The 11398-nt window shown below is 38.3% G+C and overlaps 1 protein-coding gene across 1 annotated transcript in view; it reads left to right on the top strand.

Annotated features, from left to right (window-relative positions):
• Positions 1-11398, top strand: part of LOC107686860 (uncharacterized) — a 21723-nt gene that overhangs the window by 6816 nt on the left and 3509 nt on the right. The window contains exons 3-11 of the mRNA XM_016484011.1: positions 1805-1896; positions 2042-2232; positions 4339-6387; positions 6501-6674; positions 6882-7055; positions 7561-7607; positions 8171-8238; positions 9138-10552; positions 10894-11067. Coding sequence (XP_016339497.1) covers positions 2084-2232; positions 4339-6387; positions 6501-6674; positions 6882-7055; positions 7561-7607; positions 8171-8238; positions 9138-10552; positions 10894-11067 — 4250 coding nt within the window. The 5' untranslated portion in view covers positions 1805-1896; positions 2042-2083. The remainder of the gene's footprint in view (positions 1-1804; positions 1897-2041; positions 2233-4338; positions 6388-6500; positions 6675-6881; positions 7056-7560; positions 7608-8170; positions 8239-9137; positions 10553-10893; positions 11068-11398) is intronic.

Genomic DNA, 11398 nt, shown 5'->3' with positions numbered 1-11398 from the left:
GTGTTTTTCTCCCCATGTGTTTCCATGCCCATATTTGGTCCTTCCCGTTCCTGTCCTTATTTGTTCCAGGTGTCCCCTTCTCAGTTCTATTGATCCCAGGTGTGTCTCGTCATCCCATCGTCATGTCATTTGTATAAATAGTGTTCCATGTTATCAGTTCGGTGTCCGGTATTGTGAATGTCTTACCCTTGCTACCCTTGCTACGTGTGTTTTCCTTGTTCCCTGGATGTGATTAAAATCTATATGTTTGAATTCTCTGATGGCGCTCGTCTGATGGCGAGATGGCTCCGAAGCCAACAAGACGCTGTTCAGTGTCAAGTAGGGTTGTCAAAAGTATCGACTTCGGTACCAGTCAGTACTGAAATTCAAAAAAATGTGATGACACCAGCATTTTATGCTAGCATTTTGAGCGCTGTTGAGCAGATTCTTAAACACCTCTGTGTGTTCTCTGTGTTCTCTTACAAAGATACACACGGGATCGTTTGAAAGCCGCGTCTATCAGCAGATATATATCTATATGATCTATATGAGCAGATATATTAGAGATCCGCTGATGGATCCACTGATAAACGCGGCTTAGAAATGCTGGTATCACATTTTTTTAAAATTTCAGTACCGACTGGTACTGAAGTCGGTACTTTTGACAACCTTAGTGCCAATTTGTGGAAAAACACAGTCTTTGCATTGCCTTCCTTCTGATGAGTGGATTAATTTTTATTTTTAATGAAGATCCAGACCACGTCAGTAAGAACTTGGTCCTTTGTTCACTTAATTTAACTGCGGATTCGTTTACAAACAAGGCACAATTCGATGCAGGATTTTCAGAAAGACTGAAACTAAAAGATGATGCTGTGCTGACTATATTGGATCCGATAGTAATGTCGCAACACACAAGTAACTGTTTTTATTATGTAGTCACTATTGCTTTGTCTGTTATTACAGATCGTTTGATATGCACTGAGTATTTATGCGTTTTTAACCTAAATCACAGCAGCGTCCATCTATGAGCAATGTAGGCTGTCAAACATACACAACTTTTAGCCAAGCAGAAGAATCAGAATGAGCTTTATTGCCAGGGATGTTTACACATACGAGGAATTTGTTTTAGTGACAGACACTCCGCAGTGCAAAAGAATGACAGTAACAAGACAGGACACAGATAATAAAAATAATAATATAAAAATATACAAAATAGACAATGTACAAAAAAGCAAAAACACAATATATAATATAGACAATATAGACAATTATGTATGTATCATGTCTATATTGTCAATCGTGTCAGTGGGCGTTTACTTCCGAGTCTACAATCTGCCTTGCCTATTCAAAGAGTGTTCCGATGAGGGGGGTCAAAACAGGACAGAAAATAGCCTATTCTAAATTATGATGTTTTTATGATGTAAAAACCTTGATAACATTATAAGTAGACCTCAGAGAACAGTACAAACTGCTTGTTTGTAAGAAAAAAACCCATCAAGACATTTTTAACTTCAAACTGTTGCTTCCAGTTAAAATACATGTCCTCTGTCCATAAAATTGCTTTCTCCAGTGAAAACGTTGTCTCGTCTGAATCAGTTCAAAACACTTCTAAAGTAATATATTGGTAGAGAGGAAAACGGGATGGACTTTTAAAGTTAAAACGTCTTGATGGATTTGTTTATTACAAACACGGAGCTATTCACTTCACAAGACGTTAATTGATGGACTGAAGTTGTGTGGATTACTTGTGAATTATTGTGATGTTTTTTATTGACTTTTTTTTTTTACTCTTTGGACATTCTGACGGCACCAATTGACTGCAAAGGATCCAATGGTGAGCAAGTGATATAATTCTAAGTTTCACCAAATCCGTTCAGATGAAGAAACAAACTCATCTATATCTTAGATGGTCTAAAGGTGAGTAAATTTTCATTTTTTGGGTGAACTATTTCTTTAAGATTTTCTTGTTGAGAATTTCTTTCTTTTAATTAGATTTTTTTTCTTTATGATATTAACATTCAGGACATTTATGCCCCATTTTAATGTGTGTATGTATTTGCAGACATAATACCAGCCACTTCTGAAGAGCAGCAGGGCCTCTAAAATGAGTTTCTATGAGAAGAGAAAGGGAGCTGTTTCTGCTCAGACCAAAAGGGCGGGAAATCCAGAACCCAGCTGTGTGTCTATGAAGAGTGATGTATCTATGGGCATGCCACCTGAATTCAGTGGTGAAGCAGTGAACCCTGACCCCAAGTGAGACACAAGATTTAATCTTAAACTGATAGTTCACCCAAAATGAAAATTTGCTGTTAATTTACTCACCCTCAGGCCATCCAAGATGTAGGTGACTTTTTTCTTCAGTAGAACAGTAAAGTAGTTTTTCAGCTGAAACTGTGTGAGAACCTTGATGATTCATTAAATGCAAATCAGCGGCTGCACATTTTTGAAAAAGCATATAAGGAACACAAAATTAATACCCATGGCTCCTGACGATATATTGAGGTCTTATGAAGTGAAACGATCAGTCTGTGCAGGAAACTGAACATTATTTACACTATTATTTCCTGTAATAATAGCCATTCTTTTCCACGAACTGGTTCTTTAGTTCGTTTTAATTAACTGGTTTAATTCACAAGTTCATTTACTTAATCACACAATGATGTAACTTATACACATTATATTATTAAAGTGCCCAATGATGATGTAAAACGTGGATGTTTTGCATGTCTAAAGCATATAAAGTGAATAAGCTTGTTTTGACGCTCACCTTTTTACATAAACTATGAGAAACCATAAAACTTTAATTTCGCCCCTTCATTCAAGTGCTTGGTTCACATATACACATATCACCGGCTCATCAGGTCTGTGTGGGAACTCTTTCTTCAGTTCAGTGATATGTTGGAGTGGTAAATGAGTTGGCAAAAACCAGCATCATAGGAGCATATACGACCTTTTTTTTTTGGCTCATTTTGAGTTATGTCCTGTGCTTCTCGAGCGATGAACTGTTTCAGACAGTTCAGTCCGATTTGGTGAACTGGTTCAAATAATTCACCAAAAAGAACTAATTCAAAAGAATGATTTGTTCGTGAATCAGACATCACATAGGGCTGTTTGTCTGACGCTATGGATTAGAGGTAATAATGTTTTAAATAATGTTCCATTTCTTGCACAGACTGATCATTTTGCATGATAAGACCTTAAAGGGGTCCTATTATGCTCTTTTACAAAGTCTTGATTTTGTTTTGGGGGTGTACTAGAACAGGCTCTCATACTAGGTTGTTCGAAAAACACATTATTTTTCACATATTTTACATTATTACAACACCTCTCTCTCCAGTCTGGCATGAACGGCTCAAATAGTTCCTGTATCAAATGAAGGTCCGCCTTCTGAAATACGAAATGTGCTGTGATTGGTTAGCTGGGCCAGTGTGTGTTGTGATTGGCAGCACTCGGCGCCTGGTCGGGAAATGTCACGCCCCTTACCATAGACGACTGCTGGCTTCAGTGTAAATATTGCGTCAAAATCAAATCAATTTGAGCGCGATTTAAACCCAGATGATTGTAACCACTCTAAGTTCGTCTGCCTTGGGAAAGCTAGCTTGTCTCCAACATAGTGATAACACTTGTTGCCTTCTCTAGTGCAGCTCAACCAGGTCTCATCCCATTCGTTGATATTTGTGATATCACAAATCCCGGAAAATATGCGTTGTAGTCCAAATGAGTCGTTCGTTGTAGTTTTTGAAAAGTGATTTCTGTTGAATAAAATATCTCCTTTTGAAGTGGACTTTGAGCTTTATAACTTTGCAGATCTTTTTTATGCTCAAACAGCAACATTACAGACTAACTAAAGTTGAAAAAGTGAGAAAGCATAATAGGACCCCTTTAATATATCATCAGGAGCCATCTGTATTAATTTTGTGTTCTTTGATATGCTTTTTTTATTCTCAAAAATGGGCAGCCTCGGACTTGCATTGTATGAATCGCCAAGGATCACGGTTTCAGCAAAAATCTTCTTTACTGTTCTACTGAAGAAAAAAGTCACCTTATTCTTGGATGGCCTGAGCGTGACTAAATTAACAGCAAATTTTCATTTTTGGGTGAACTATCCCTTTAATAGCCTATACAGGACAGAAGGATAAATGTAGGCGTTTCGGTTTCTTACAAATTTTCACATTATGATTTGTTTGTAAGCAGATTCACAAAGCAACATCAGCATGTGGTTGAGTCTTAATGAAAAGTAACAGTGTAATGAAGAACTTGGTACAACATTGGTTAGCGAATATGATTAGCGAATTAGCTTGAAAATTTGTGCCTATAGTGCTGATGATGTCATATAACACATCTGAGATCTCTCTGCAGGTGTTTGTTGCAGGTTTTTTCCAGATGTGGAGTGTGTGAGCAGGTTCTGAGAGATCCAGTCTCAATTACCTGTAAACATAGTTTCTGCAGACAGTGTATCAGCTGCTACTGGGATAAGTTCAGTCAATCAGAAGACTTTGACTGCCCTCAATGCAAGAAGAGGTCTATAATACGTCCTGTTCTACAAACATATAAAGTCTCGGGAGGATCCAGTTCTGCTCTCTGTTACACAAACCTGCAGCAGGATTCTCTGGTGGACGATGTCCTGCAGAGAGTCAAAGAGAAACACAAAACCAGCATGAGGAACAAGTATGAGTGCTTATTTGAGGGAATCAAACTACAGGAGAATCAAACACTCCTTAACAGGATCTACACACAGCTTTGTATCATAGAGGGAGAAAGTGAAGGGGTGAATGAGGAACATGAAGTGTTACGGATGGAGAAAACAGCCAGAACACAACATTCACAAAACACTCAAATCCACTGTAATGACATCTTTAAATCCTTACCCGAACAAGGATGTGAGGGGAAGAGAAAAAAGATGGATGACAAAATAAAGATTGTTCTTACTAAAGGAGTCGCTGGAATTGGAAAAACAGTCTCTGTGCAGAAGTTCATTCTGGACTGGGCTGAGGGAAAAGCCAATCAGGATGTAGATTTCATGTTTGTGCTTCCATTTCGAGAGCTGAACTTGATTAAAGATGATCAGTACAGTATTCACAAAATTCTGCTTGACTTTCTTCATGAACTTCAAGATCTGGACTCAAAGATTTATGATGAATGTAAAGTTGTGTTCATCTTCGATGGTCTGGATGAAAGCCGAATTACACTAAGGTTTTCAGACAGTGAGGTGGTTTCTGATATAAATAAGTCTTCATCAGTTGGTGTATTGATGTCAAACATCATCAGAGGAGAGCTGCTTCCCTCTGCTCACATCTGGATCACCTCCAGACCAGCAGCAGCCAAACTAATCCCCTCCACATACATCAACCTTGTGACAGAAATTCAGGGATTCAGTGACCCTCAGAAGGAGGAATATTTCAGGAAGAGGATCAGTGATCAGCATCAAGCCAGCAGAATCATCTCACACATCATAAGATCAAGAAGCCTCCACATCATGTGCCACATACCGGTCTTCTGCTGGATCTCATCCACTGTGCTTCAGAACATCCTGGAACAAGATGACAGTGCAGAAATCCCTCAAACTCTGACTGAAATGTACATCCACTTTCTGCTCATTCAGATAAACCTAAGGAATCAGAAGTATGATGAGAGAGATCCTGGAAAACACTGGCAGTCCAACAGAGACGTGATTTTGAAACTTGCTGAACTGGCTTTCAAACAGCTGAAGAAAGGCAATATCATGTTCTATGAGGAGGATCTGAAAGAGTGCGACATAGATGTCATTGACGCTTCAGTGTATTCTGGGATTTGCACAGAGATATTTAAGGAGGAATCTGTGATTCATCAGAGGAAAGTTTACTGCTTCATTCATCTGAGCTTTCAGGAGTTTCTTGCCGCTATTTATGTGTTTTATTGTTATGTAATTAACACTGTGGAGGTACTAAGGTTTTTTGATTCTCTGCATAATTTGCTCAGAGGAGCAGTAGATAAAGCCTTAGAAAGCGAGAATGGACACCTGGATCTTTTCCTCCGGTTCCTGCTGGGCATCTCACTGGACTCCAATCAGAAACTCTTACAGGATCTACTGACCAACACTCACAGCTGCTCAAGGAGCATTGAGAAAACAACTGCTTATATTAAAGACAAAATTAAACTTGGACATAACCTTTCAGCTGACAGATCCATCAATCTTTTTCTTTGTCTCTTTGAAATGAAAGATCAGACTCTGCACAGAGAGATCCAGGAGTTTCTGAAATCAGACAAACACTCAGAGAAGAAACTCTCTTCTGCACTTTGCTCAACAATCGCCTACATGTATCAGATGTCAGAAGATGTGCTGGAGGAACTTGATCCCAAGAAATTTAATACATCAGAAGAAGGTGGAAAAAAACTCTTACCAGCTGTGAAAAACTGCAGAAAATCTCTGTGAGTGTTAAATTCTTCTTTCACTTAAGCTAATGAATGCTGCGTCTTACATTTGAACTACCTTATGCAGATGTTTGTAGATCTAATTTGAATTGTGTTTTGCTCTCTTATAGTCTTGCTGACTGTAATCTCACTGATAAATCCTGTGAAATTGTGGCCTCAGCTCTACAATCATCAAACTCTGTCCTGAGAGAGCTGGACCTGAGTAACAATGACTTGCAGGATTCAGGAGTGAAGCTTCTCTCTGATGGACTGAAGAGTCCAAACTGTCAACTAGAGAAACTGAGGTTTCTAAAAAAAATTTAACAGTTCACAGATTATTAAAATAAATAAATCCAGTGTAAAAATTACACCCAAATGTCCCATATAGTTCTAGCAGTATGTGCAAAGATACAATTCACTTTTAATAGAATCTTGTCTGATACTGTGTGTAAACTGTTCTAAAAACAATGTGTGTTTGTAAGTTATCTGACTGTTGATATGCATGTTTGTAGATTGTCTGGCTGTATGGTGACAGAGGAAGGCTGTTATTGTCTGGCCTCAGCTCTGAGTTCCAACCCCTCACACCTGAGAGAGCTGGATCTCAGCTACAATCACCCTGGACACTCCGGAGTAAAGATGCTCTCTGATCGACTGAACCATCCAAACTGCATACTGGAGATACTTAAGTATGTAGACCTAAAATCATATAATTTAGATGTGTATGTGTTATAATGTATGATATAAAAGCATACTATTTGATTATTATTTTGTTGTATTTTCCCTTGAGCAAGCACATGCAATGAATTCAGCAGCCTAATGACTACACAGACATTTTACATACAAAGTTTTTGTGCCAAGAGTTATTTTTCCCCAAAAATGTTGATGTCTGGTAGCTTAGTCCAAAAACTGTTACCAGATATTACATTACTTTCCACAGAGTTGAAATTACATAAATTACATGATGCTTAATGCTGAAAACAAATGTATACTGTCACAAAGTATATGTTGTCAAGAATTCTAAGTAAATTTCACTAAAAGATCTGGCTGGACAATAAAGAATTCAATTCAGTGCTCCTCCCTTAGTACAACATAAATTTGTAAATCTTATGAATTTTAGGACTTTAATTCACCTCCCATAATGTATCTGTCTTTCCAAGACCATTTTTACATGTCTTTTTCTGTACTGTTTAGTTTTGACCATGGAGAGTCCTTCAGAATCACACCAGGACTGCGGAAATGTAAGTTCTCTCGCTGACAAGCAAACTGCATGCACATTTATTTTTCAATTAATTTTTGTGATTTTATAACACACATCATTCTAAAGCAGCCATAGAAGAATAGAAGCCATAGAATTTATAGATTTTGCATCCGCATTTAATACTATTCAACCACTTCTTTTAGCTGAACTTTTGTTGTCTGAATTTGATGTTCCTAAGGGCTTGGTGGCCTGGATTTTAGATTTTCTGACCAGAAGATCTCAAATATTACGTGTAAATAGAGAATATTCCCAGGAGCTTTATTCCTCAGTGGGTTGCCCCCAAGGTTGTATTCTCTCACCTCTTTTATTTATTTTACATACGGATAGTTGCAGAAGTCAGTATCCAGGCAGACACATTATAAAATATGCCGACGATACAGTGGTGCTATGCCTGTTAAAACAGGGTGATACAGAGCATGGGCCCATTCTGAACTATTTTTTGGATTGGTGTGAGAGTTCTTATTTACAAATGAATGTTTCCAAGACTAAAGACATGACGATAGAACGTTATAACTCTGTTGATATCTAAAATAGTTATTGCAGGTAAAGAAGTTGAGAAGGTCAACTCATACAAGTACTTGGGTACAGTTATTGACGATAAGCTAAGCTGGGTGGAAAACACAAACCTTGTTGTATCAAAGACACAAAAACAGTTATATTTACTGAGGAAGCTTAAGTGCTTTTATGTGGATAAATCTATTTTGATAATGTTTTATAGATCTTTTATTGAAACTGTCTTGACTTTTGCTATGATTTGTTGGTTTTATGGACTAAATGTTAAAAGTAGATCCCAGATGCAGAGAATTGTTAATCTGGGGTCAAAGATTACAGGCTCGGTACAGTTGGGGGTATCTGCTTTGTGTGAGAAAAATGTCCTTAGGAAGTCTTTGACTATCTTAGATGATACATCTCACATTTTGTACTCAGAATTTGAACTCCTCCCCTCGGGCAGACGATATAGAGTGCTCAAGTGGAGGACTGTTAGTTTCTAACAGTCCTCCACTTTCTAACATCTTTTGTTTCAAATGCAGTCTTGATTCACATCTGAGATCTCTCTGCAGGTGTTTGTTGCAGGTTTTTTCCAGATGTGGAGTGTGTGAGCAGGTTCTGAGAGATCCAGTCTCAATTACCTGTAAACATAGTTTCTGCAGACAGTGTATCAGCTGCTACTGGGATAAGTTCAGTCAATCAGAAGACTTTGACTGCCCTCAATGCAAGAAGAGGTCTATAATACGTCCTGTTCTACAAACATATAAAGTCTCGGGAGGATCCAGTTCTGCTCTCTGTTACACAAACCTGCAGCAGGATTCTCTGGTGGACGATGTCCTGCAGAGAGTCAAAGAGAAACACAAAACCAGCATGAGGAACAAGTATGAGTGCTTATTTGAGGGAATCAAACTACAGGAGAATCAAACACTCCTTAACAGGATCTACACACAGCTTTGTATCATAGAGGGGAAGGGGTGAGGGGTGAATGAGGAACATGAAGTGTTACGGATGGAGAAAACAGCCAGAACACAACATTCACTCAAATCCCATGTTTGTGCTTCCATTTCGAGAGCTGAACTTGATCCGAAATCATCAGTACAATCTTCACAGACTTCTGCTGGACTTTCATCCTGAACTTCAAGATCTGGACTCAAAGATTTATGATGAATGTAAAGTTGTGTTCATCTTCGATGGTCTGGATGAAAGCCGAATTACACTAAGGTTTTCAGACAGTGAGGTGGTTTCTGATATAAATAAGTCTTCATCAGTTGGTGTATTGATGTCAAACATCATCAGAGGAGAGCTGCTTCCCTCTGCTCACATCTGGATCACCTCCAGACCAGCAGCAGCCAATCAAATCCCTTCAAAATACATCAACCGGGTGACTGAAATTCAGGGATTCAATGACCCTCAGAAGGAGGAATATTTCAGGAAGAGGATCAGTGATCAGCATCAAGCCAGCAGAATCATCTCACACATCATAAGATCAAGAAGCCTCCACATCATGTGCCACATACCGGTCTTCTGCTGGATCTCATCCACTGTGCTTCAGAACATCCTGGAACAAGATGACAGTGCAGAAATCCCTCAAACTCTGACTGAAATGTACATCCACTTTCTGCTCATTCAGATAAACCTAAGGAATCAGAAGTATGATGAGAGAGATCCTGGAAAACACTGGCAGTCCAACAGAGACGTGATTTTGAAACTTGCTGAACTGGCTTTCAAACAGCTGAAGAAAGGCAATATCATGTTCTATGAGGAGGATCTGAAAGAGTGCGACATAGATGTCATCGACGCCTCAGTGTATTCTGGGATTTGCACCGAGATATTTAAGGATGAATCAGTGATTCATCAGAGGAAAGTCTACTGCTTCATACATCTGAGCTTTCAGGAGTTTCTTGCTGCTATTTATGTGTTCTATTGTTATGTAATTAACACTGTGGAGGAACTAAGGTTTTTTGATTCCCTGCATAATTTGCTCAGAGGAGCAGTAGATAAAGCCTTAGAAAGCGAAAATGGACACCTGGATCTTTTTCTCCGGTTCCTGCTGGGCATCTCACTGGACTCCAATCAGAAACTCTTACAGGATCTACTGACCAACACTCACAGCTGCTCAAGGAGCATTGAGAAAACAACTGCTTATATTAAAGACAAAATTAAACTTGGACATAACCTTTCAGCTGACAGATCCATCAATCTTTTTCTTTGTCTCTTTGAAATGAAAGATCAGACTCTGCACAGAGAGATCCAGGAGTTTCTGAAATCAGACAAACACTCAGAGAAGAAACTCTCTTCTGCACTTTGCTCAACAATCGCCTACATGTATCAGATGTCAGAAGATGTGCTGGAGGAACTTGATCCCAAGAAATTTAATACATCAGAAGAAGGTCGCAGAAAACTCTTACCAGCTGTGAAAAACTGCAGAAAAGCTCTGTGAGTGTTAAATTCTTCTTTTACTTAAGATAATGAATGATGTGTCTTCTGATTGATGTTTATAACTTGATATTTTTACAACTTTGCAGATTTTTTATTTTTCTGGCAAAACTAGACTAGACTTAATATAGTTCTTGGAAAATCAGAGGGAGTTGGCCATGACACAAGGGAGTTTTATTTGAAGATAAACAGTCAATACATATGCCACCCTTGACCATTATCAAGTTTTTGAGTGGGCTAGTGAGATACAGGCTTAAGGAAAAGATTATTCGACTTATATTTGAACTACCTTACGCAGTTGTTTGTAGATCTAATTTGAATTGTGTTTTGCTCTCTTATAGTCTTGCTGATTGTAATCTCACTGATAAATCTTGTGAAATCGTGGCCTCAGCTCTACAATCATCAAACTCTGTCCTGAGAGAGCTGGACCTGAGTAACAATGACTTGCAGGATTCAGGAGTGAAGCTTCTCTCTGATGGACTGAAGAGTCCAAACTGTCAACTAGAGAAACTGAGGTCTCTAACAATTTGTAACAGTTCACAGATTATTAAAAAAAATTAAATCAAGTGTAAAAATTACACCCAAGTGGCCCAAAGAAGGGGTGGGTGGTATGACCAAAATTCTGTTTCACGGTATGAATAATTTTATTTCACAGTAACAATATATTTCATGATATATTTATTTATATACAGGTGCATCGCAATAAATTAGAATGTCGTGGAAAAGTTCATTTATTTCAGTAATTCAACTCAAATTGTAAAACTCGTGTATTAAATAAATTCAATGCACACAGACTGAAGTAGTTTAAGCCTTTGGTTCTTTTAATTGTGATGATTTTGGCTCACA

This window comes from Sinocyclocheilus anshuiensis, unplaced genomic scaffold (assembly GCF_001515605.1).
Source record: "Sinocyclocheilus anshuiensis isolate Anshui unplaced genomic scaffold, SAMN03320099.WGS_v1.1 scaffold773, whole genome shotgun sequence".
In the NCBI taxonomy this organism is placed as follows: Eukaryota; Metazoa; Chordata; class Actinopteri; order Cypriniformes; family Cyprinidae; genus Sinocyclocheilus; species Sinocyclocheilus anshuiensis.
The sequence above is the reverse complement of the archived record's forward strand: the minus strand, read 5'-3'. Positions and strand labels throughout refer to the sequence as shown.